The sequence below is a fragment of the Brachionichthys hirsutus genome, chromosome 10 (assembly GCF_040956055.1).
Source record: "Brachionichthys hirsutus isolate HB-005 chromosome 10, CSIRO-AGI_Bhir_v1, whole genome shotgun sequence".
NCBI classification, from domain to species: domain Eukaryota; kingdom Metazoa; phylum Chordata; class Actinopteri; order Lophiiformes; family Brachionichthyidae; genus Brachionichthys; species Brachionichthys hirsutus.
In genome coordinates, this window is record NC_090906.1 from 12,520,287 (window position 1) to 12,546,670 (window position 26,384).

The 26,384-nt window shown below is 42.1% G+C and overlaps 3 protein-coding genes across 3 annotated transcripts; all 3 read left to right on the top strand.

The window, feature by feature from the left end:
- The first annotated feature begins 1,115 nt into the window (after positions 1 to 1,115).
- LOC137900026 (organic cation/carnitine transporter 2-like) lies at positions 1,116 to 7,413 on the top strand. Its single transcript, XM_068744067.1, has 10 exons — positions 1,116 to 1,514; positions 1,814 to 1,917; positions 2,362 to 2,516; positions 2,607 to 2,778; positions 2,906 to 3,032; positions 3,189 to 3,286; positions 3,909 to 4,123; positions 4,402 to 4,584; positions 5,153 to 5,288; positions 7,329 to 7,413. Exons 1-10 carry the CDS (start codon positions 1,116 to 1,118, stop codon positions 7,411 to 7,413), a joined length of 1,674 nt encoding a protein of 557 aa, XP_068600168.1.
- A 2,638-nt stretch (positions 7,414 to 10,051) lies between these two features.
- On the top strand, positions 10,052 to 17,095 carry LOC137900025 (organic cation/carnitine transporter 2-like). Its single transcript, XM_068744066.1, has 10 exons — positions 10,052 to 10,450; positions 10,750 to 10,853; positions 11,292 to 11,446; positions 11,537 to 11,708; positions 11,836 to 11,962; positions 12,359 to 12,456; positions 14,483 to 14,697; positions 15,000 to 15,182; positions 16,043 to 16,178; positions 16,913 to 17,095. Exons 1-10 carry the CDS (start codon positions 10,052 to 10,054, stop codon positions 16,995 to 16,997), a joined length of 1,674 nt encoding a protein of 557 aa, XP_068600167.1. The 3' UTR covers positions 16,998 to 17,095.
- A 1,013-nt stretch (positions 17,096 to 18,108) lies between these two features.
- LOC137900332 (solute carrier family 22 member 4-like) lies at positions 18,109 to 23,362 on the top strand. Its single transcript, XM_068744395.1, has 11 exons — positions 18,109 to 18,318; positions 18,986 to 19,168; positions 19,674 to 19,777; positions 20,322 to 20,476; positions 20,768 to 20,939; positions 21,271 to 21,403; positions 21,538 to 21,620; positions 22,031 to 22,245; positions 22,788 to 22,970; positions 23,063 to 23,198; positions 23,359 to 23,362. The coding sequence occupies exons 1-11, from the start codon at positions 18,109 to 18,111 to the stop codon at positions 23,360 to 23,362; spliced, it is 1,578 nt and encodes a 525-aa protein (XP_068600496.1).
- Positions 23,363 to 26,384: the final 3,022 nt, after the last annotated feature.

Below are 26,384 nucleotides of genomic sequence, written 5' to 3' on the forward strand. Positions count from 1 at the left end.
TAGTACCAATGGCAGTCATTGACCCAGAAGCAGAAACATTCAAAACAATGCTTGTAATTTAACAGTAGAGGGCAGCACTGAGTTGAAAGCTCAGGTAGATGATCAGAGAGGGGTGTGTGAGATTCACTTTGGTTTGGAACAATTGAGAAGAGTTCTATGCGACAGGGTGACATCGGTGTGGCGGGCTACAGAGACTCTATTGGTATGACTGTTTCTTTATTTAATATAGATGTTTGATTTGACTATTGCTTTTAATTGAAGAGTATCTATCCTATGTTTAGTTTGATGGTGCACCCTCGCTTTATATGCCAGTGTTTGCCATTGTGTTTGTTACACAGAGGCTTTATATGTTGATTGTTGTTAAATTGATGGTTTATAAAACCTGACGCTGATTAAACTATAAAAGCACTCAGAGAGCGCAGACCTCCGCCGAGCAGCTCGTTCCCCTTCATATTTCTTCCTGACTCCATTCTGGATCAGATCCAAATGGTCGAAAAATAAATATTGATATAGTCGCAATCCGGATAAAACTGGAATGCTTTTTTATTTTCATTGTTAGTAGAAGTACAATGCAAAAACAAAACAAGATCGATGAGTGAGCATCAGGCTTCAGCAATAAATTGTGCCGCTACACAACTCTTTTCTTCGAGAAGCAGCAGAAAGTAGTTACAACAAAGCACATTTAGTACACAATAAACACACATATATTAGAATGACAAGATGATAAGGATCCAGGCCAGTCCTGTGAAGCTGGGACCATGGAGCGAGGGGGAGGAGGACAATCCAGAGGATGAAATCGGACAGGACAGAAGAGCCATTGAGGGAGGGGTGTGTGTGTGTGCGTGCGTGCGTGCGTCAGTCCTTGTCAGTTCTTGTCCATGTGTGTAAAGTCTATAAGCGAACACTGCGACCTGTCCATGGGAAAATATTTGGTCTAAAGTGCAGCCTCGTGGTGCCCTCTCTTAGAGGGGGGGGGGTCAGAATAATTCCAATAGCTGGAAACTTATGAATTTGTCTTATATGGCTCCCTTACCTTATAAAGTTAAGCCCTTCATGTCTGACAATGCTTCCGTCTCGTTTTAGCGCTGCCGGCTACGGACAGCAACCGGACAGAGATGACAGACCTTGACGCAGAGACCGAGTTCCTCGGTGAATGGGGACGTTTTCAGCAGCAGACGTTCTTCCTGCTCTGTCTGACCGTCATCCCGAACGCCTTCACGGCTCTCTCCATCGTGTTCGTCGCTGACACGCCGCCACACCGCTGCCTCGTCCCCGCGCACGTCAACCTGAGCGCGGCGTGGAGGAACAGCAGCATCCCCCTGGAGGAGGACAGCCACGGCGGCGGGCCGCGACCCAGCAGGTGCAGCAGATACAGACTCGGAGACATCCGGAACTTCTCGGACGGGGGCTTGCTGCCCGGCGTTGACGTGAACCTGTCCACGGTGGCGACGGAGGGCTGCGTGGACGGGTGGGAGTACGACCGAACCACCTACGACTCCACCATCAGCTCAGAGGTTTGTGTGGAGCCTGGAGATAGTCACGTTTATAGATGATCCAAGACTTTTAGAGTTTGTTAGGATGTGATGTACTTCTATTTTATATTGATACGCCTCAATAGTTTCATTTCATGTTTCATTTTATTTTATTTCTTTATTGAGTTAAGGTACTGTCTGAAATAAAACTACTACTACTAAATAGTAGTAGTTTTTTTATGCTGATGTACAATATAAGACACCTTTTATTGCCATTCAGTATTTAACAGCAAAAATGCTGCGTTAATCTGTCTGTGTTTTTTTCTCCCTTTTTTTTGCAGTGGAACCTGGTGTGTGATGAAGGGTGGAAGAAACCAATGTCTTCCTCTGTCGTCTTCTGTGGATATCTCCTCGGTGCTTTAGTTTCAGGACAAGTGGCTGACAGGTTAGGGACAGACGAGCCACTTTTTCACGGTGTACAATGTACTTCCTGCCCTCAGTGATAACTGCACTGGTTAGGCAGCGGTAAGAGGGACCAAAGAGACTTGGGAGCCGAGTAGAAGTCGTATGTAAAGCTAAAATGTAACTTTTAAATTTGGCATTGTTTGATTCTTGATCTTACTGAAGAAAAGTTCACAAAAAAATTGCAAATATTAATGACGACGCAAAAATGGCCAATGTGCTAGAAGACAGTCTCCTCCTGTATTTACATTACTCGGGTGTGGATATTTGTTTTTATCACACTCCCGAGGGGGGGGGGGGGGGGGTGCTGTCAGATTACCTTTGTTGCCTGGTGCTGGGCGGGTACAGTGGTTTTCTGAGAGAAGACCTCTGGGGATGTGGTTAATGAAAGCAGACAGTGAGGCTCACCTGCATCTGTATCTTTCAGGTTTGGAAGAAAAATAGTGCTGGTTGTTTCCATTGGAGCCCATTCAGTGTTCGCCACCATCCTGGCCTTCTCTTCATCCTGGACCATGTTCTGTGTCATCTATTTTATTGTTGCACTGGCACATACCTCTAGAACTGGGTCGGCCTTTGTGCTTGGTACTCTCCTTTCTCCTCGTTTTGAGTTCTGAACTTGTTACTGGTAATCACAACGCTGAAGATTGTAATCCTAAATTCTGCTGTGCTCAGGGACGGAGATATTGTCCACACGTGTTCGGAAGATTTTCTCCACTGTGGGTGGCAATATGTTCTTCTGTGTGGGATACATGCTGCTGCCGTTGGCGGCTTTCTTCATCAGAGGATGGAGGATGCTTCTCCTAGCCCTTGCCCTGCCAAGCTTCCTTCTTCTCACTTTATGGTGGTAGGTGTGTGTGTGTGTGTGTGTAAATTTGTCGTATATTATGGATCTCTGTTCGATACGCTTGTCACGCTTCATTCATTCTGCTGGAGCTTAACTGTCCAGGATTTCTCTCTGTGTTATGAGACAGGTGTGTCACAGAGTCTCCTCGGTGGCTGCTGTCTCAGGGCAGAGCAGAAGAGGCTGAGGCCATTGTGAGAGATGCAGCCAAAAAGAACCAAATCGAGCCACCTGCAGTCATCTTTGGTCCTTCGCATGTGAGATTTCAGTGAAATCCCTCTTACAAGTGCATAAAAACACAAAGGTTTTTGTTCATGCTTCAACAGCACATTCCAAAAAAATAAAATTCTCCTCTCTGCTAAACGGTTGCTTCGTGTTTTTGTTTTTGTTCCTCGTGCTCTGCTGTCCTGCAGAATGAATGCAAACCTGAGAGGAGGAAGGCCCACAACATCTGTGACCTGCTCCGCACTCGAAACATCCGCTGGATCTCTCTCACGCTGTGGGTAATCTGGTGAGTCCCTGCTGTCCCTGTTGACGTCCACATTCAGGACGGTGACCCTGCACACACACACACACACACACACACACACACACACACACATCCACACATATGCAAGTGCACAGCATGTCCATGCATCACCTCTGACCACATGTCAGGACATCTCACTAACAACAAATTTAATGACCTGTCAGGTGCTGTGAAGCATGGAAATATGGTCCAAATCAGATTTAACTTCACAGCATGAATGTATTTTTCTTGTTCTCACTTCCTTGCCAGGTCTGAAAACAGTTTCATTTTTGTTTGGTTAAGAAACACATTTAACTCTTGAAGGAAAAGTATTTGTCCATAGCAGGATATTTTTTTTCTTCTCCAAAATATGAACGTTACCGGCGACCCCGACGTAGCTGCCGCTATCCAAGAACATTTTGATTGAGGGCATAAACATCAGGTGATACTGGATATGATAGAATAGAAATCGAATAGATAGAAAGCCTTTATTGTCCTTGCATAGTGGCTACACAATGAGATCAGGACCCAGGTTGAGCAGTTTGGTGACTATTCAACCAGCTCTTTTCCGCCTAGGATAAATGTCTCAATGCGTTTTGTTTTTGTTCAACAATTATTCCGACAGGAATACCTTGACCGTGGCCTACTATGCCCTCTCCCTGAACACGTCGAACGTTCACGGCAACAAATACTTGAACTGTTTCCTGTCTGCTGCAGTCGAGATACCAGCCTACATTTTGTCATGGATCATGTTCCGCTGGTGTTCCAGACGACGGAGTCTTTTCTCAACCCTCTTCATGGGAGGATTGTTTCTACTTCTCACACTGCTCGTTCCAGCAAGTAAGAAACGTTATAAAACTAGATTAAGGCCTGACCCCCCCCCCTTTGCAGGCTCCAGTGCTTTTATGCAGCTTTTGTCTGAATGTTCACTAAAAGCTCGGTCTCTAACAACACAGTCAAACACCCTGTCTAAGAGGAGCATTTCAAAAAAGCCCTTACGGTCTTGTTTCTGTTGAAACTTGCCCAAGTGCAAGCTGCAGAAGACACTAGAGAGTCTTTGTTTCTTGATATTCATTTTGTCTGAATGTTCTCTAACAATACTGCTTTATTTCCTCTAGATCTGGTGCATGTGGCAGTAGCACTGGAGATGATGGGGAAGTTTGCTGTGACTACAGCGTTTTCTATCATGTACGCATACACGGTTGAAGTCTACCCAACGGTATTGAGGAACACAGCTTTGGGCGCCTGCTCTATGGCCTCCAGAATAGGCAGCATCGTTGCTCCATACGCCATTTACCTAAGTAAGGATGGTCTTCTGCACACATGCTGAACATCTGCTTCTACGTGCAAGCAAATATACCCCAAAACACATTATTTAACTACAAATAAATATTTTGAAGCAGAAAAGTTCAAAACAATAAATTAATTAACATTTCACCCTCATCACATCATTATACTATATTTCGTGAACAATTAGGTTCTGTATTTATATTTGAAAAGAGAACCTCACCGCCTTTATAATTCTGATGCAGAGTGATTGGACAGAAAATGACAAAAGATTAGATTGACCAGAATCCCGTGCTTCTACAGAGACCAAACCACAGGAACAAACATGCTAGAACAAACGCTAGCAGGCTTGATTTTGGCACCCAGGCTGGACACACCAGTTTGTTGATGAGCCAAAAGCATTCAGTTCAAATTGAAAAGATGAAAAGCTTATTTTACGATCATGTGGATGAGATTTAAATGGCTAAACACAGTCACAACAAACTGGTTTAAGTCTCTCCGACTTTAGTCTTAAATAGGCTTTTCAATACCCTCGAGCCAGCGCTGTTTTTCACCGTCTCCTGCTTTGGTGTGTTGCCACAGGAAGCTATTCCATTTCATTGCCTTACATCCTCATTGGAAGCCTTACAGTTCTGTCAGGGTTGCTGAGTCTCCTGCTGCCTGAGAGCAATGGAATGCCTCTTCCTGATACAATCACTCACATGCAAGACTTTCCTGGGTAAGACTGCACCATCTCTGTCATGACGCATCCCGGAAACCAACGTTATCACTCTTCAGATTTAGATTTTTTGGCTTTAGTTCTCGTAAGTCTGTCAAGGTTTGGGCTGTTTTTATTTTCTACTATCATCAAGAATTAAAATCAACACTTTCAGAATGTAGAATTTTAGGTTTACACGTAGACTAAACAGGTTTATTTCAGATTTTGTCAATCGAGGTTTTGTATTTCATTAATTTATTCATACTAAGGCCCTACCACTTTTCTTAGAGGTAATTGATAGGGAAAAAAATACATTGTGCTTCATGAGCATTATATAATATGCAATATAAAATACATGCATGTGTCAAGAACTCTGAACAGATGTCAAGATGCAGAGGCAGAGACTGACGGTAGAGCAACAGAAGTGTTTAATCCAGAAAAACGTTTCGGTACAACAGAAAACAATCCACACTGGCAAATCGCTAACAATCAGGCAACGGTTCAGAGATGGCTGTGGCGTAAGACAAAAGGCTGGGACAGAAGACAGAGAGAGGGATAAGAAGGCACGGTGACGAAGGGAAAGAGGGGCAGGTGTGAGAATCAGAGCAGGTGTGACAACGAGAGGGAAATAAGTCAGACTCAGAACACAGGAAATGATGCAACACCTAAAGACAGGGCATGGAAACATCAAATAATAGAAGGCAAAAACCACGAACATGACAATAAGAAGCAATATAAAATTCGTGCTAAGATAGTAGGGGTGCATCGATTGCAATTTTCTGGCCGTCCTGCCGATACAGAGTTTGGCAGGTTGGCTTTTTTTTTTAAATAACTGACAGCATACACCTTCAATGTTCCAATCTCATTTTACTGAAACCAAACCAAACTTGTGCAACAGGTAGCACTGCAGACCTGTTTTAAGCTTCTCACCTTACTGCTTCTGCACAGCAGTATATTTTGCTTTTACAAATAAAAGTAAATGACAAGGTTTGAGGTCGTTAATAAAATAACTGTCGACAGGACAAACTAACAAAACAACCGAAACTCAGTGTCCTGAGTTTACGTTTTTCTTTCTTGTAGTGAAAAAAGAAGTAACTTGCAACATCTTACAGGACAGAAAGCTCCTAAAAGTCATACATTCTACAAAGAAATAGTCCAGCATGTTTAACATAACATTCTCATAAGCCAACGGGTAATGACAAGAATTAACATGGCGTAGGTCATTTCTGTTTGTGACTTCTTTTCTCATCTACATGTCCAGCCAAGCTAAACGGTGCTTTCAGGACATCAGGGGGCGGAGAGATATGCTCGTGCAAGTAGGCAGGCCTGGCAGTGATCTAATGGCAGAGCAGAAGGACACAGATCGGCTTCATATGTAGAAATCGGCGCCGATCGATCGGTGCATTCCTACTGAGATGTTTACTACAATGCCCAATATTCAGAAATTGTAAATGTATTATGCAAGAGTTGATTGATTTGCTTTAATTTAAACTCCATTTATGTACAAGAATGCACGTAGTCTTTTTTGCATCCGCCATTCACTAGATGAGATGAATCTCTAGATGGAAGCTCAGATGCTGCAGCAATAATACTAGTCCTGTACTTTCCCGGTCGCCACAGCCAATCAACCTTTTCCACTTCACCTGGGGCCTCATGTGCAAAAGGTGCACCTGGCACGTACTTTTTCACGCAAAAGTTCTGATGTATCAAGAGTGGAATGACTGTGGAAATGTGCGGTGCCTCACTCCAACTTCATGGCTGGCGTACGCACGTTGCTAGAGCTGTTGGCCCTTTGGCGACACTTAGAGGTGATGCTGGGAAACTGTTATATTAAACAGTGTCTTTATGTTCTGTTTGTCTGTTCTAATTTACTTATAGAGAAAAAAAAATCGAACAGCAAACCTCAACTGACACCTTGTGGTGCAAAGTGCAGGGACACGTGTCACAATCTACACTTGAGGCTTTCATTTGGATTCATGCATCCTTTTTTCTTTTTTTTTTCTTGATGAGATGATGTTAAAAAAGACCTTGATGTGTTTTGCATTTCCCCCTCCCATCCAGTTGTTGTAAGAAGACACCTTATAAGCTCACCCAAACGGAGGAAAATGAACCTGCTGCTGAAGGGAAGTGTCCGGTTGTCTCCTGAACCAGGAACACCATTGACACCCACCTCAAACCTACCTCTACCCTAAACTCCCCTGTTACTCCTACTGCATACGTCACTGCTGTCGTACATGTCCTGAACTACTCTGACTATACTTCTCTGCTGCTCCAGACTTCCTCATGCAGTACCACAGTTCCTCTCTGGGCACCCTGTCATAGGCTTTCTCTAGACCTGTACTTTTCCATTGCTAGCCTCAACGCAATCATTGCGTCCGTGGTATATATGTATTCCTTAAGACGTGGTTGAAGTTTATTTTGTTAATCGAGTTCATTGTGTTTAACAAACGTAATACTCAAAATGCAGAAAACAAATATGGACACAGTTGGTGAAAGATTAGCAGAGATATATTGAACAATCAGCAAAAAAAAAGGGCTTGTAGAGATTCTCTTGACAAGCATGGGCTGAGCATGCAGTCATGTTTGTAATATACAGTAGGTGTCGGCAACCTAAGACACTTGTGTCCTACCTGGCATGTGAGGTTATTTATGATGACATGCGGAGAGGCCAAATTTATTTATTATTATTATTTTTTTTATGTGATCTTGCCCATCACCTGCCCTCTTGGCAGACTAGCCTTTCATGTTTTATTAAGTTCTAGTAAGAATACTTAAAGGACGCTTTCCTATCGACTCCGCTAAGTTTTGTGTGTTTCTTACACAACACTGATTTATAGACGTGCACTATTATATAATGATCAACTAAGCCAGCAGTCCCCAACCTTTTTCCTGCCACAAACCGGTTTCATGCCGGGCAATTTTTTGTGGCCAGGGGAGTAATTAAATTAAAAAGGAGGAATATAATCTTACAAATAATCTTTATATTATGCACTTGCAATAACTATTAAACAATTATTACACCAATATCTACTGTGGTTTCAATGATTGCTTCTGTCCTTCATGGTCACGTTTTTTCTTTCTTTCATGAATTCCAAGTTCTTGTCTTTTAATCCATGGTTCTTGGTCTCTATGTGCCGAAGCAGTTTATAAGGTTTCACTATCTCCTTATGGCAGAGCGGACTTGCTACAGAGTCAGCAGGTGTCTGTTCCCGGAGGGCGTCGGCTCCTCTTCTTCCTCCTCAGTTTGCCTTTTTCCTTTTGCAAAGAAGCTCTAAAAGATGTTTGCTTTTTCCTCATTTTTCCGAGTTTACTGATGTTTTTTTAGTAATGGATCACGTGACCAAGAAAATTCACTGGCAAATGTTACATGGGAGAAAATCCGGTCGTTTTTCAAAATAATACACCGTTTAGACGGTAATAATCGCTGCAACGTAAATTAAATAAATTAGTTATTCTTTCTGTGCGGCCCGGTAATAAATTCCTTGCGGACCGGTTCCGTTTTATTAAATAAGTAAGTGTTGGCACTCTGGGCTTGAGTATATTGTGAAGTGGCACACGTCATGAAAAAGGTTGCCTACCCCTGGTAGATTTTACATGTTTATGCAACTAGAGTGCTTGTTACTTGCTTGATGAGTGTATTTTTATTCTCTAAATTTTGCAAATATATTATTTAGTACCAATGGCAGTCATTGACCCAGAAGCAGAAACATTCAAAACAATGCTTGTAATTTAACAGTAGAGGGCAGCACTGAGTTGAAAGCTCAGGTAGATGATCAGAGAGGGGTGTGTGAGATTCACTTTGGTTTGGAACAATTGAGAAGAGTTCTATGCGACAGGGTGACATCGGTGTGGCGGGCTACAGAGACTCTATTGGTATGACTGTTTCTTTATTTAATATAGATGTTTGATTTGACTATTGCTTTTAATTGAAGAGTATCTATCCTATGTTTAGTTTGATGGTGCACCCTCACTTTATATGCCAGTGTTTGCCATTGTGTTTGTTACACAGAGGCTTTATATGTTGATTGTTGTTAAATTGATGGTTTATAAAACCTGACGCTGATTAAACTATAAAAGCACTCAGAGAGCGCAGACCTCCGCCGAGCAGCTCGTTCCCCTTCATATTTCTTCCTGACTCCATTCTGGATCAGATCCAAATGGTCGAAAAATAAATATTGATATAGTCGCAATCCGGATAAAACTGGAATGCTTTTTTATTTTCATTGTTAGTAGAAGTACAATGCAAAAACAAAACAAGATCGATGAGTGAGCATCAGGCTTCAGCAATAAATTGTGCCGCAACACAACTCTTTTCTTCGAGAAGCAGCAGAAAGTAGTTACAACAAAGCACATTTAGTACACAATAAACACACATATATTAGAATGACAAGATGATAAGGATCCAGGCCAGTCCTGTGAAGCTGGGACCATGGAGCGAGGGGGAGGAGGACAATCCAGAGGATGAAATCGGACAGGACAGAAGAGCCATTGAGGGAGGGGTGTGTGTGTGTGCGTGCGTGCGTGCGTCAGTCCTTGTCAGTTCTTGTCCATGTGTGTAAAGTCTATAAGCGAACACTGCGACCTGTCCATGGGAAAATATTTGGTCTAAAGTGCAGCCTCGTGGTGCCCTCTCTTAGAGGGGGGGGTCAGAATAATTCCAATAGCTGGAAACTTATGAATTTGTCTTATATGGCTCCCTTACCTTATAAAGTTAAGCCCTTCATGTCTGACAATGCTTCCGTCTCGTTTTAGCGCTGCCGGCTACGGACAGCAACCGGACAGAGATGACAGACTTTGACGCAGAGACCGAGTTCCTCGGTGAATGGGGACGTTTTCAGCAGCAGACGTTCTTCCTGCTCTGTCTGACCGTCATCCCGAACGCCTTCACGGCTCTCTCCATCGTGTTCGTCGCCGACACGCCGCCACACCGCTGCCTCGTCCCCGCGCACGTCAACCTGAGCGCGGCGTGGAGGAACAGCAGCATCCCCCTGGAGGAGGACAGCCACGGCGGCGGGCTGCAACCCAGCAGGTGCAGCAGATACAGACTCGGAGACATCCGGAACTTCTCGGACGGGGGCTTGCTGCCCGGCGTTGACGTGAACCTGTCCACGGTGGCGACGGAGGGCTGCGTGGACGGGTGGGAGTACGACCGAACCACCTACGACTCCACCATCAGCTCAGAGGTTTGTGTGGAGCCTGGAGATAGTCACGTTTATAGATGATCCAAGACTTTTAGAGTTTGTTAGGATGTGATGTACTTCTATTTTATATTGATACGCCTCAATAGTTTCATTTCATGTTTCATTTTATTTTATTTCTTTATTGAGTTAAGGTACTGTCTGAAATAAAACTACTACTACTAAATAGTAGTAGTTTTTTTATGCTGATGTACAATATAAGACACCTTTTATTGCCATTCAGTATTTAACAGCAAAAATGCTGCGTTAATCTGTCTGTGTTTTTTTCTCCCTTTTTTTTGCAGTGGAACCTGGTGTGTGATGAAGGGTGGAAGAAACCAATGTCTTCCTCTGTCGTCTTCTGTGGATATCTCCTCGGTGCTTTAGTTTCAGGACAAGTGGCTGACAGGTTAGGGACAGACGAGCCACTTTTTCACGGTGTACAATGTACTTCCTGCCCTCAGTGATAACTGCACTGGTTATGCAGCGGTAAGAGGGACCAAAGAGACTTGGGAGCCGAGTAGAAGTCGTATGTAAAGCTAAAATGTAACTTTTAAATTTGGCATTGTTTGATTCTTGATCTTACTTAAGAAAAGTTCACAAAAAAAAATTGCAAATATTAATGACGACGCAAAAATGGCCAATGTGCTAGAAGACAGTCTCCTCCTGTATTTACATTACTTGGGTGTGGATATTTGTTTTTATCACACTCCCGGGGGGGGGGGCGCTGTCAGATTACCTTTGTTGCCTGGTGCTGGGCGGGTACAGTGGTTTTCTTAGAGAAGACCTCTGGGGATGTGGTTAATGAAAGCAGACAGTGAGGCTCACCTGCATCTGTATCTTTCAGGTTTGGAAGAAAAATAGTGCTGGTTGTTTCCATTGGAGCCCATTCAGTGTTCGCCACCATCCTGGCCTTCTCTTCATCCTGGATCATGTTCTGTGTCATCTATTTTATTGTTGCACTGGCACATACCTCTAGAACTGGGTCGGCCTTTGTGCTTGGTACTCTCCTTTCTCCTCGTTTTGAGTTCTGAACTTGTTACTGGTAATCACAACGCTGAAGATTGTAATCCTAAATTCTGCTGTGCTCAGGGACGGAGATATTGTCCACACGTGTTCGGAAGATTTTCTCCACTGTGGGTGGCAATATGTTCTTCTGTGTGGGATACATGCTGCTGCCGTTGGCGGCTTTCTACATCAGAGGATGGAGGATGCTTCTCCTAGCCCTTGCCCTGCCAAGCTTCCTTCTTCTCACTTTATGGTGGTAGGTGTGTGTGTGTGTGTGTGTAAATTTGTCGTATATTATGGATCTCTGTTCGATACGCTTGTCACACTTCATTCATTCTGCTGGAGCTTAACTGTCCAGGATTTCTCTCTGTGTTTTGAGACAGGTGTGTCACAGAGTCTCCTCGGTGGCTGCTGTCTCAGGGCAGAGTAGAAGAGGCTGAGGCCATTGTGAGAGATGCAGCCAAAAAGAACCAAATCGAGCCACCTGCAGTCATCTTTGGTCCTTTGCATGTGAGATTTCAGTGAAATCCCTCTTACAAGTGCATAAAAACACAAAGGTGCTGAGCATTTGTTCATGGTTATCCAATAAGTTAGAGGCTAGGTCTTTGGAGATGTGGGGTAAATAATAGTCGTGGGGCAGGTTTAAATCTTTTCAGATGGATCACCGATTCCTAGTTTGGTTCATAGTAAATAATTTTAAACCCAATTTGTATTTCACTCAGCACTTCCATGTTTCTTGTTGGTTTGCATGGAATTTTAGAGTAATTTTCACAAAATGCTTTGTCAGAAACAGGAATTAGCACATTTCCCAAATAGCTAAACAGCACATAAAAAAAAAAAACATTTTCTCCACTCTGCTGAACGGTTGCTTCGTGTTTTTGTTTCTCGTGCTCTGCTGTCCTGCAGAATGAATGCAAACCTGAGAGGAGGAAGGCCCACAACATCTGTGACCTGCTCCGCACTCGAAACATCCGCTGGATCTCTCTCACGCTGTGGGTAATCTGGTGAGTCCCTGCTGTCCCTGTTGATGTCCACATTCAGGACGGTGACCCTGCACACACACACACACACACACACACACACACACACACACACACACACACACATCCACACATACGCAAGTGACCACATGTCAGTCCATCTCACTCACAACAAACCTGTCAGGTGCTGTGAAGCATGGAAAGTCTCCAGATGGAGGCGTGGGTTCAAATCCCACTTCTGACACCATGTTCGTGTCGGTGCTAACAAATGAAGGAATGATGGACAGGAATATTTAACAAGCTTGTTTATCAGGTCCGCTGTTTGAAGCGCGCTGCAGCTTCCGTACAACAATGCGCATGCACGCAGGCAGAGCATGTGATTGGCAGAACACAGAACATCACAGCATTACGTCAGGTCCTGTAACAGAAATATGGTCCGAATATGGTCTCCTTGCTTTGCAAAACCCAACTTTGTCCAGTCCTATGCCGAACATCCTCTGGTTTTGTATGATGATGATCCTGATTGTGATGCTACAGCTAACCATAACCCTAACCCTAACCCTTTAAAGTAAAAGATGAATCATGTTCTTCATAGCACATGTGATGATGATGATGAATATATTCATTAGATAGAATGTTAGAGTACAAGTACAGTCACACAGTAGCATGTATTACAGTACAAATACAGTCAAACATCCTGTCTAAGAGGAGCATTTCAAAAAAGCCCTTGCGGTCTTGTTTCCGTTGAAAGTCCTTCGTACATAAATCATCCACAATTAACAATACAAATTTAACAATACAAATAAAAATAAAACCAATATTAAATTACACAATTGATGCAACGTAACATGAGAAAAACAAAAATAAAATGATTTTACACCGCCAGTGCAAACTAACAATTAATCTAAAATAAATTACACCACTGATGCAAAATGACAATGAATGACAATAAATAACTTACATAAATTACAATAAATTACTAAGGCAATTAATATGAAATGTTAATGTGAATAATAATGTGAAAAAATAATACATGCTAGACTCAAGTGAAGTTTTATACTTTAAGGACTACCTACTTTCTTTACCTTTCTGCTCTCAGGGAAGAAGGCAATGTATTTTTTCACAGTACTGACTGTGTCTTAGTTGTTTTACTAGAAGAACTGGTGTTGGTAAATTGCCTAGGCGATGTAGGCTATTGCCCAAGAAACAACTCATTTGGTTTTGGTTGCAAAAACTGGATCCAGAAATGTCTTTAATTATTCACTATTGTTGAACAATACAGCCTCTTAAGGAGCACGAACAGGGCTAGAGGTCCAACTAGGGGAAGATACATGGATGTAGTGAGGGAGGACATGAGAGTGGCTGAAGATCCAGATATCTAGAGAATCAAACACCCCTTTCAGATCATGCTTTTTATTCTGGGCCTGAGTCTGTTGAACTGCAGTGAAGTCATGAATGCGTGTCAGTTTGTTCCACCTCTGTGATGCCTGTGGTGCTTTGATATAGACGTTGATGTCTGTCTACAAGTGTTAAGTCTACTAAGAGAGTGGACGGTAACTGTAAACTTAAATCACGTCAATCAAAATGAGCTGAAAAAAGGTCGGGTGATATTTAAAGTGACTTCACACCTGAGTGGAAAAGTTCACCTCGGTTCTGTAGACGTATACAATCAACCAAAACCTGCAAATTATAAAGACATTTCACCCGTTTGCTTTTAGAACACCTTTTAAAGCTCTTTATGACCTTGGTTAAATGTATGAGCCAAAAGTCCAAACTGTTATCATCGTGTCAAGTTTCTGGAATGACCTGTCTGAGGTCACGAGACTGTCTCAGTCAACAACGTCTTTTAAATTATAAATTGTTTGCTATCTAATTAGATTCAGTTTTTCCGGTTCCCTCTGAAGCTGTTTGTACTTTGTTCTGATGAGTGCTACAATATGTATCAGCTTATATTTGAACATTTTAATTATAATGGTTTCTTGATTCGACTGGAGTTTCATCTCATAAAGCCCTCTAGGATAAATGTCTCATTACTTCTTGTCTCCGACAGGAATACCTTGACCGTGGCCTACTATGCCCTCTCCCTGAACACGTCAAACATTCACGGCAACAAATACTTGAACTGTTTCCTGTCTGCTGCAGTCGAGATACCAGCCTACATTTTGTCATGGATCATGTTCCGCTGGTGTTCCAGACGACGGAGTCTTTTCTCAACCCTCTTCATGGGAGGATTGTTTCTACTTCTCACACTGCTCATTCCAGCAAGTAAGAAACGTTATAAAACTAGATTAAGGCCTGACCCCCCCTTGCAGGCTCCAGTGCAGAAACAGGAATTAGCACAGGAATTAAAACATTCAGTTTTTGTCAGAATGTTCACTAAAAGCTCGGTCTCTAACAACACAGTCAAACACCCTGTCTAAGAGGAGCATTTCAAAAAAGCTCTTGCGGTCTTGTTTCTGTTGAAACTTGCCCAAGTGCAAGCTGCAGAAGACACTAGAGAGAGTCTTTGTTTCTTGATATTCATTTTGTCTGAATGTTCTCTAACAATACTGCTTTATTTCCTCTAGATCTGGTGCATGTGGCAGTAGCACTGGAGATGATGGGGAAGTTTGCTGTGACTACAGCTTTTTCTATCATGTACGCATACACGGTTGAAGTCTACCCAACGGTGTTGAGGAACACAGCTTTGGGCGCCTGCTCTATGGCCTCCAGAATAGGCAGCATCGTTGCTCCATACGTCATTTACCTAAGTAAGGATGGTCTTCTGCACACATGCTGATCATCTGCTTCTACGTGAAAGCAAATATACACCATTCTGAAGGCAGGTCCCTGTTTGGACTCAATGTTTTTACTGGGGAAGGAGGAGCAGACCGATTATCAGCTTTATTATCTGTTCTATGAGCAGACTCAAAGTGGACTAAGTTAGTAGTTTATTAACATTTGTTTTATCAGAAGTTGCGATATTTTTTTAATAGAAAATAAATGTAACACATCCTCTTAGTGAATGAGCCCCAGTCAGCACATGATACAGATACTGACGTGTTCAAGTATTTCATTATTTTATCAGATACTTATTTCAGCCCACACAACTACTCTCTTATTCGTCAGTGTAATATAATTGTAGGGCAAATTAAATTCCTGTGCATGAATGTGCTTGCCTTTTTAAATTAAAGCAGCATTTCACTTTCCCTAGCTATAGCTGATTTTATACACAATCGTGTACAATCGTACGAAGAAATTGCAAGGTTACTCTGGAGATGCGACCTGTACGCGGCGCCACTATGGGCGGATATAACCTGTTCCTAAAACAATAGTATGCGTGCTTCTACAGAGACCAAACCACAGGAACAAACATGCTAGAACAAACGCTAGCAGGCTTGATTTCGGCACCCAGGCTGGACACACCAGTTTGTTGATGAGCCAAAAGCATTCAGTTCAAATTGAAAAGATGAAAAGCTTATTTTACAATCATGTGGATGAGATTTAAATGGCTAAACACAGTCACAACAAACTGGTTTAAGTCTCTCCGACTTTAGTCTTAAATAGGCTTTTCAATACCCTCGAGCCAGCGCTGTTTTTCACCGTCTCCTGCTTTGGTGTGTTGCCACAGGAAGCTATTCCATTTCATTGCCTTACATCCTCATTGGAAGCCTTACAGTTCTGTCAGGGTTGCTGAGTCTCCTGTTGCCTGAGAGCAATGGAATGCCTCTTCCTGATACAATCACTCACATGCAAGACTTTCCTGGGTAAGACTGCACCATCTCTGTCATGACGCATCCCGGAAACCAACGTTATCACTCTTCAGATTTAGATTTTTGGCTTTAGTTCTCGTAAGTCTGTCAAGGTTTTGCGTGTTTTTATTTTCTACTATCACTACAGTTTTGTATTTTATTAATTTATGCATATTAAGGCCCTACCAGTTTTCTTGGAGGTAATAGCTGGAAAAGAAATTGCATTGTGCTACATGAACACAATATAGGATGCAATATAAAATACATGCTAAGATGTTTGCTACAATGCTAAATATTCAGATATTGTAAATTTATTATGTGAGCGTTGATTGACTTTATTTAATTTAAACTCCATTTATGTACAAAAATGCACATGTTCCTTTTTTTTGCATCCACCATTCTTTAGATTACTCCACTAGATGGCAGCTCACAACAATACGAGTATCAATGTACTCTAGTATCAATGTTCTGTAAACTTGAGTTTTTCTTTAGATCACTTTTAGAACGTTATTCCCTGATCTGTGCCGGAGCCTTGGAGTGTCTTTATGTTCCGTTTGTCTGTTCTCATTTACTTGGAGAAAAACAACAGCAAATCTCAACTGACACCTTGTGGTGGAAAGTGCAGGGACACGTGCCACATTCTACACTTGAGGCTTTCATTTGGATTCATGCATCATTTTTTTCTTCTTCTTGATGAGATGATGTTAAAAAAAACCTTGATGTGTTTTGCATTTCCCCCTCCCATCCAGTTGTTGTAAGAAGACACCTTATAAGCTCACACGGACGGAGAAAAATGAACCTGCTGCTGAAGGGCTGTCTCCGGTTGTCTCCTGAACCAGGAACACCATTGATACGCTTGAGGACACCAATCAAGTCTCTGACCTTTTTGCTGCTGGTTTCTTGAAATTATGTAACTTCAAGGGAAGAGGAATGTGAACATTATTCAAATTATAAGATAATTGCCTGGGAATTATGGAAGCCCAGAGTTCCTTGATGCTTGCGGTCAGCTTTTCTTTGTTGTTGGGTCTGGTGCCCCTCATTTTCCTCTTGAGAATAGTGTACCCCATCTTAATGTGTTCATGATGTCTTGTTATTATATATATATATATATATTGTATTATGTATTATGTGGATGATGATATTGCTCTGTTGTCAAAAATTGTAAAAAAATGTAAGTAAAAAAATAAAATGACGCCGCACATTTAATGATAATCTAATCCAGAGTGAGGTCAGGAAGAAACATGACATTTTAACATTTACAACCCCATTTTTAGATTTAAAAAAAAGAAAAATCATCTGCAATTCACTTACTTTTCACGGTTGGTGTATAAAGATACCAAGATTGATGTATTACTTTTTGATGCTGATCTAGATCACCATGTGGACGGTGTAGATCCTATTAGGAGGGGAATGAGCTGCTTAGTGGAGGTCTGTGCTCTCTGAGCGCTTTACTAGTTCTTAAGGGGGGGGGGGGGGCATCCAAATAATGTTGTTACGGACGGGCAGGGAAAATAACTAAGAAGGCAAACAAAAGAAACACTGCCTGTAGCTGATGGATTGCCGTCACCGACACAAGTGACGATGATGGAGATCAGCCTCGGGCGCGTCAGAGCGTGGCCACAGCCAATCCGTGAACTGCTGCAACAGGTCATGAAGCACAGGTGTGAGAAGAATGTGTGACAAGGCAATCAACAGATACCTTCATAAATGTTTCCCTTTAAACCAGCCTTATCAGACAGGTTTTACAGACGAGAGCCCTTCATGTCTTCCCCCACCTAATGACAGTTACCATGATCTGAAAATAGAGTTCAGATAACTGGAAAACCAGGATTGGAGAGGAAAGAATTTCCCTGATGGGGCGTGGCTAGCGTACCTGTGAAGGTATACGTTTTTTGCTATGAGTAGTGCTCTAGCATCTACACATAGAGACTGAATGCAGGATTGCATGAAGATGGAGGACTATGATGAAACGACAGCTTTTCTGGGACAGTGGGGGAAATTCCAGCAAATGATCTTTTTCCTGCTCTGTGCCAGTATCATTCCAAATGGATTTGTTTTCACTATTGTTTTCTTGACATCCAATCCCATTCATCACTGTTTGGTTCCTGCAGCTAACCTCACCGAAGACTGGCTTAATGCTTCCATTCCAATAGAGGTAATTATTGCTTCCACTCCAATAGAGGTAATTCACATTACGTTTGGAGACTTTTGCCATGTGTTGTGAATAAAGTTACATCAAGCCAGCCCGGCTGAGATTGTTCAAATAAGAATATGTACGATATATGTACTTGTACGCACTTTTGAACAGGCCTTTGTATGCATTCTGTTAGGGTTTTTCCTAACCCTCTCCTGGTTCTTTGTTCTCCGTTGTGGGTGCGTAGTCAATAAGGAGGAAGAGGTCAGAAACAACAAAACAATATGTTTGACCTTTTTTCTTGAAAAGAATGCCTGATTAATCCGTTTTCAAAACAGTTGGCAACTAATTTTCTATGTAGGCTACCGATATGTATGAACCAGTCAGTCCACTCGACGTGAAAGCTCTGTTAAATGTGCAGACATTATTAATTATGAGTTCAACTTTAGAAATGACTTGCATTCACTGCAGTGAAACTAGCCAAATATCAACGATTAATATTACTGTACAATGAATTGATCTTTAAACCTACACATCGCTCTAATGAAGAAGCTCAAATGGCTGTTTTCCGCATTCACATAAATAAATCGTAATTCCAACACAGCTTCTTTCAGTGTGGCACTGTGTCCCATATGCAAAAGGTTTGTGTGTGTGTGTGTTGAGTACTTTGTCTGTTGTGACTCTGGAGGTGGTGAGTGGAAACCAGATATTAAGTAGATGCAGCAGATACAGGCTGGATGTGGTCAGAAACCTGTCTGCTCAAGGGCTCATTCCTGACAGAGATGTCAACCTGACTGAAGTGGAACAGGAGGGCTGTGTGGACGGCTGGAGCTACGACAGAGACGTCTACCAGTCCACCATCGTCACCGAGGTGAGGGTTTGTTTGTTTGTTTGCAATAGCATTGGACCTGTTAAATCCTCAGCATCTGCTTGGAAGATGAAATGTCTCATGAAAAAATAAAATTAAATGTATAATAAAGGTCAAAGGCTAATTGTTATGCCTTCATGTGCTGCGGCAACCTTTTTATTTTTTGCCTTTTTTATTTGCTTAATTGTTAAAGTTATTTTTATTTATACAGGCACAGCGTGCAATTTGCCGATAGGTACAAGCTCACACAAGCAGAATAGGATTCGTGAGGTTTTACTGGGAATTGTGCGACTGCTCTGACTGTTGCGTCAAGTGACAAAAATATTACAATTGTCTGTAACGTGATGGGATGACAAGCCGCTGTCATCGCAGAAGAGTTTTAAGTATTTGAAATTCCCCAAATGCCAATTGCAACTGGAGAAGCCTGTTGGATGTGAAATGTTGCTACTGTGTAAGCAGAAGTACCGGTCTTCACTCTGTCGAATTAACAAATGGTTTCACCCTATAGTTTAACCTGGTGTGCAGTGAGCAGTGGAAGCGGCCTTTAACCACCACCATTTTCTTCCTGGGAGTTCTCCTTGGATCTTTCCTCTCAGGACAATTGTCCGACAGGTACTCAAAGCGTTGCATTAAATCACCATTGATACACATTTGAAAACCACAAAGGCAAAAAGTGGTGGAAATGGGATTTGTGTCATCACGTATCATTTCCTTGGTGCGTTTATCATGAATAAACACATTCTGGAATATCTGTTTTCCTGTTTCCCTCCTGATTGGTTGACTCTTCTAAATTAGGACTGAAAAGGCTCAAGAGAATGCGAACGTTCAACTTCAGAAGTGATGTTTTATGTTGTGTCTGGAATCTGGAGTTTTATCAGTAGCGTATGAAACCATGCCTGAGACTCTGGGCGTGTTTAGTTGCAGGCCAACGTCGTCCAGTCCCGGCGGTTTCCTGCAAATTCTCCAAAATATGGGTCAAATTGAAAATTCAAAGTTGGAAATTCATAATCACAATTGTTTATCTGGTAAAATAAAAATAAATAAAAAATAGGAGAGAGCGAGAGCAAGCAGATCAGTAATCAGGCTTTCTGTGTCGCTCTCTTGATATACAGTGTGTGTGTATAAGTATATAAATGTATATAACTTTTCACTCCAGGTTTGGAAGGAAACCTGTTCTCTTCGCAACCATGGCAGTTCAGACCGTTTTCACAAGTGTGATAATATTTTCACCGACATGGACGGTGTTCTGCATCCTCCTCTTCATCAATGGTTTGGGACAGGTCTCCAACTACTTGGCTGGATTTGTTCTAGGTGAACATTAACATTTTATTCTTTGATTTCATATGCTTCTATTGTCCGTGCGCAGACGGAAGCATGACGTGTTCTGAAGTGTCCTGGAAGACGACTGTGTTGTCTCCGGCACCAGCAGACGACCTGGACCCAAACCGTGGCTGGCTGACGGACACTGGTCTTGAAGCAGCTTGGATTCCGTGCTTCCCCACTCTTCCTCCAGACTTGATAATTTTTTTTGTACGAGTGTACTAGTGATCCGGTATCGTTATGAATTCATCGTACATGTTTCTGTCTTTCCCTTCGTTGCAGGCACTGAGATCCTGACTGGCAAAGTGCGGGTCATGTTCTCCTCTATGGGCGTGTGTCTGGGCTTTGCTATTGGCTACATGCTGGTGCCGCTCTTCGCTTACTTTTTACGCGACTGGAAATCCCTCTCCTTGGGCGTGGCTATACCGAGCCTGGGATATATTCCTCTCTGGTGGTAGGTTCCATTCAGCAGAGACTCAAAACCAACACTGCTTATTCTTCACGCGATGATAAACGATTGTCCGGGCGATCCCTTGCCCTTGGCAATAAATTATTAAATAGCTATTTTGCCATTCATTTAATTGTTTATTTGCTTAATGCTAACGCATGAATGCGACAAATGTCAATGCAGATAAATTATCTTTGACAAATGCAGAAAGGATCTGGTTTGAGATTCCTAATTCAATTTGTCAGCACAATTAAACTCAAAAATGTACATTCTCTTGGTTTCTTTGCGAGGCCTTGCCTTTGAGACGCTTCTATTTCTCTTTTTAATGCCGATGCAGGTTCATCCCCGAGTCTCCCCGGTGGCTTCTCTCTCAGAGACGAATGGGAGAGGCCGAGGCCATCGTAAGGAAAGCTGCTAAGATGAACAAAGTCCAGCCTCCTGCCATCATTTTTAAAGATTACAAAGCAGATGTAAGTCAAGACAAGCCATGTCCACTCTGTGGGCGAACATTTCATGAGATATTTTATTGCTGGATGACGGCAGCGAGCTGAATTAAAGGAACACAAGAAACGACTGGTGAATCATTTTTATTTTTTTCTTACAGAAAGAAAAGAACCAGCTAAATGTCTTCCACCTGCTGAGAACAAGAAACATCAGAAGCACAACTCTAATTTTGTGCCTGGTGTGGTGAGTATTCAGGGTATATGAAGTACACGCTGTCATGTCCATATTAAAACGACTCGCCTCTCACCCGTAGCAACCTGAGCCCAGAATTCCTATTGATTTATTAAGAACACAAGGTTGGTAAAAAGTACCGGTAATGTTCTGGTGGAATCATTTTTTATTTATTTTTTATTCAAGTGCATATTGGCCTTAAAAAATAAATAATTTAAATATTTCATAGAGTCTTCTCATCTGTTTCTAAATCAGCATGAAGAAAGTTGCATTTGTCTATTTATCGCAGGAGGGAAATTAATCCTGAAAATTTGTGTTCTTAGAATATTATTCTGTTCTCATGACAGGGAAATGTTGGCAGGTGAATTGTTAATGTTCTTGATTTTAGATCTGTAATGGAGATTCAAATTCTGCCTTCCAAGGTTTTCGCTGACTGCTGGCTACTACGGCTTGTCTTTGAACACGTCCGATATGCACGCCGACCCCTATCTGAGTAGCTTCATCTCAGCAGCTGTGGAGGTGCCAGCATACGTTTGCAGTTGGCTGCTGCTGAAATCCCTTCCACGGCGACTCTCTACCATCTGCATCTTGGTTTCTGGAGCATTGCTGTTGTATTTTATTCAGGTGGTGTCTCAAAGTAAGTGACTGACTGGCCGTATGCACAAGTACGAATTTGCAATAAAATAAAAAAGAAGCACTTTTTGGGTGAAATCAATGAGTCCATGCTATTTTTAAATAAAAGACAAATGTGGTGCCATTTGAAGACGTGAGGGATTGATGAATGATTTGATGAAGGATTGATCAATTTGTATTTTATTTTTACAAATCTACTCGTGCATATAAAAACTTCCAAGAAATACATTTATGAAAATATTAGCGATGGGGTAACTCTGACTCGGAGGTGCTGGAGGTGTCCTATATACAAAGTGGTAGAAGATGGACGGACGGACGGATGTCTAACTCTGACTTTCACATTTTTAAACAGATTGAGATTGCTAGAATGAATATATCTATATTTCCTACCATCACTGTGAATAATTATTGTGTTTCTGCAAGTAGGATTTGGCAAACAAGAACTCCAATTAATAAGGAACATTTAGCTGTTTTTCTTCGACTGAATCCAGGATCAGATGATTTAATGGTTTTCCTATCCTGTCCCTCGAACCTTTTCTCCTTAAGATCTGCCAATTCTGGCCGTTGCTCTGGAGCTTCTGGGTAAATTTTTCATCACAGCTGGTAGTTCGCTGATGTTTGCCTACACAGCAGAGCTTTACCCAACAGTACTCCGGAACACAGCAACAGGAACATGCTGTGCCGTTGCGAGAGTGGGAAGCTGCATTGCACCTTTCGTGTTAAGTCTTCGTGAGTAAACTGGTCTTTAAAGTTCATTTTGTGTGACAGACGCATTGAAAAGGCTTCTCAGTCATGTTAATTATCCCTTCCCCCTTGTGCAGGTATATATTTTGAATACCTGCCTTACATCGCCCTGGGCACTCTGTCTGCTGGCTCTGCTATTGCTGTCCTCTTCCTTCCAGAGACTTTAGGACGGCCTTTACCGCAAACGATTCAAGAGTTGGATGAGATAAAAAGGTGGGTTTCAGCAGGGAAACCCACCTTCTTTTGTACTTTATGGTTTGGGCTTTAAAGGGTTAAATTGTCTGATGTTTTAATTGGACAAGCTTCTAACAACTCAAACCTGTTTTGCACTTAAAACGTTTACTGAATTTTGTAAAACTTACTGCTTCACCAGATAGCTTGGTTGTACTTACATAGCCACACAAACTCTATCTCCAACCTCTTTGGATTTGATAAAAGTTGATATTTTATTAGCACTTTTGACAGTTATTCTCTTTATTGAATACTAACGGAAGTTGTGTTTTGTTTGTGTACAGTCCCATCAGCATTAAGTGCCCCTTTGTCACTCAAGATCAGCCTCCAGCACCTGCGGAGTGTGTCGAAAATCATCACTTCAATTTGTGATTTGTTCATGACTTTGATTTCTGTTGACTTTTCCAAACTGTTCAGAATTTCTCTCAGAAATATTTGATGAGAATACTTTTGTGAAAAGGAAGTTAAAAATATTAAAATGAATTATTTTCTCTCTGTCTTTAAATTCTGTTTGTCATGGGGTCTGTGTGTGTGTGTGTGTGTGTGTGTGTGTGTGTATAAACAATTAAAAATGAATGAAGTTATCAAACTATGGAAGGGCCCTGGAGATAAAACATGCACCTCTTTGGCCTCATTCAAAACGGCCCTAAAATTTCACCTTTCAGGGGGGCAGAAACGGGGATAGTCATCACTGCTCTCTCCAGTTCAACCCCCCCCCCCCTTTTTTTTTTCTTTTTGTCCACCTACGTTGTTTTATTGGTATTGGTTGATTTGTATTGTTAAATGTCGATGATTTATGTACTAAGGACTTTCAACGGAAACAAGACCGCAAGGGCTTTTTTGAAATGCTCCTCTTAGACCGGATGTTTGACTGTATTTGTACTGTAATCCATGATACTGTTTGACTGTACTTGTACTCGAACATTCTGTCGAATAAATATATTTATCATCTTCATCTTTTCTTCATGTGTGTGAATCTTTTGATGATTCATGTGTTTTTCATTTTTGTCATCAGTCAAATGTAGTTATGAAGTTATAATAAATAAAGATGATAGCATATCCAATCTCACTATGAAGTTCTTGAAGTATCACACAGAAGGTAAATCTCACATGCGATATCTTCATTAAAATAATCTGAGGCCATTTAAAATTGGGCGCAGCATCACGTGTCAGCAGCGGCCTCTAGCGTTCAGAAAGTATTACTGCGGTTTGGTACACAGGCATAATTTCGGATATCACAATATTTTTTTAAACTGAGATATTATGGTGGTGTTTGTGAATGCAGTGCATGATGAAATGACACAATCTTACGTAAAAATATTCATACAAAGTAACCAAAATAGCGTGTTACATCCTGTAGAACTATTTGCATGAGCTGCAGCTGACTATTGTCAGGCCAAAAAAAGGAAAAACTGGTGGATAGATCTTGATAAAGAAAATCTGAAGATGGGTTTTGGTCTAACTTACATCCCATTAAATTTTGAGAGCGATCCGAATAAACGTCTGGATACACACACACACATACACACACAAATGAAGAATTATAGAGCAAAACAAGACGTATTGTGTGTTTTGAAAAAAAGTGATCGGTTCTTTATTGCATCCTAAACACCGTAGGTTTTGTTTTTCCACTGGCAAGACGAGTAAACAGACAACAGGAGGACAAACACAGGGTTTAATATATAAGCTAAAGTGCCTCCTTCCAGCAAACCGCCTCCTCCTCATGAATATTTTGGGGAATTAAAGACAGCAGGGAGAGAGAGAGCGAGAGGGAGGAGACGGGGACAAAGGGAGAACGAGAGGATGCTGTGGGACGAATGGGAGGGGGTGAGCGTCCATCGTCAGAGACCCGGTGCTGCGCAGGCTCAGTGTGAACTGAGGCTATTGATTGGAAGACAACGGGCTGTGGGAGGACAGATAAGGGAGGCTGTGGGCTAAGGGGCGAGGGAAGGGACACAGACCACGCTCCGCCATCTCTACCTCTGTTTCGTTTTTCTGGATCGTTCACCCTGGAATGAGGCTAGCTGCTGCTGCGGCTCACCGGCGGACCTCGCAGCAGATGGTGGACATCGTCCTCGCCTGAGAAGACCATTCAGCAGACGCTCGCTGGCACATCGTCTCAGGTAACATGTCTCCCTTTCATCCTGCTCTTCATTCGTTGCTCATCGCCGCGCACCATCGCCGCCTCCATCCCTGTGCTGTAACCATGGTTTCCTCCATCTTTCCTCAGCACTCTTCTCTCCCTCCCCCACTCCCTTCTTCCTCCGTCCTCTGATGAGATGATGACATGCACTTACTCGATTTCCATTTCTGCATGGCCGCCTGAAAATTGATTTGACGCGTCGCCCATTTCAGTCGTCTTTATTACCAGCAAAAGACGTGAACATTATTCTTTTTTAATGCTAATATAACTCTATTCCTGCTCGGAGTCACAAAACATCTTAATCAGCTGGTGTTAAATGAATTGTTATTTAAAGGAAAATGTTTGTTGCATTAAAAGACCGCCGGAACCTGCATGGTATTGGAGGCACACCTGAGCTCAGCGCTTGCTGTGAAGGTCACACACACGTCACAAGAACCTGCAGCCACATCAATCATACGTGTCTAGTGTGGCTGCTGGGATTTCATTCCAGAACAAACTAGTTTTTTTCTGCGTCCGTTTTGTACAACTAAGCCACCAGTACGTAGGAAAACGATAGCATGAGCAGGAAGGGTTGTCATTGTTTATCCGTCTGTCTGCTTGTCTGTTACCAAAATAAATCAAAAGGTTAAATGTTGGTGATAATCCAGAAGAGATCCTGGACTCTGGAAATCTGAGTGAAATCTTTGCTGCCTGTATTTACCGTGCTACATGAATGTTCGGCAGCCTCTATTATGAGTTTGTGCGTGTGTCATTTCCAAAACAAAGTGGATTTGGTCTTTGGGATTTATGCAGTGACAACATTGAGAAAACAAAGATGATTTCTTTATCATTCGACATCATTCCTAGGTCTTAGAATGCACTTTTGCTCGTCCGTCGAAACTCTCGTCCAGTTACTTACGTAGAGGAATTGAGAAAAACAATTCTGCAGGAGCGTCATGTCTGCAAAATGGAGAGGCTACAAGAGTAGAAACACATAGGATTTAAAATACTGTAAATAAACTTGCATCCAAAATGTAATCACACAT

Coding starts and splice junctions, on each gene's coding strand:
- LOC137900026 (XM_068744067.1), top strand. CDS start 1,116: ATGACAGACCTTGACGCAGAGACCGAGTTCCTCGGTGAATGGGGACGT. Junction 1,515..1,813: donor ACTCCACCATCAGCTCAGAG/GTTTGTGTGGAG, acceptor TTTTTTTTGCAG/TGGAACCTGGTGTGTGATGA. Junction 4,124..4,401: donor CACACTGCTCGTTCCAGCAA/GTAAGAAACGTT, acceptor TATTTCCTCTAG/ATCTGGTGCATGTGGCAGTA.
- LOC137900025 (XM_068744066.1), top strand. CDS start 10,052: ATGACAGACTTTGACGCAGAGACCGAGTTCCTCGGTGAATGGGGACGT. Junction 11,963..12,358: donor TCATCTTTGGTCCTTTGCAT/GTGAGATTTCAG, acceptor GCTGTCCTGCAG/AATGAATGCAAACCTGAGAG. Junction 15,183..16,042: donor TCCATACGTCATTTACCTAA/GTAAGGATGGTC, acceptor GTGTTGCCACAG/GAAGCTATTCCATTTCATTG.
- LOC137900332 (XM_068744395.1), top strand. CDS start 18,109: ATGAAGATGGAGGACTATGATGAAACGACAGCTTTTCTGGGACAGTGG. Junction 19,169..19,673: donor AGTCCACCATCGTCACCGAG/GTGAGGGTTTGT, acceptor TTCACCCTATAG/TTTAACCTGGTGTGCAGTGA. Junction 20,477..20,767: donor CTTGGCTGGATTTGTTCTAG/GTGAACATTAAC, acceptor CCTTCGTTGCAG/GCACTGAGATCCTGACTGGC.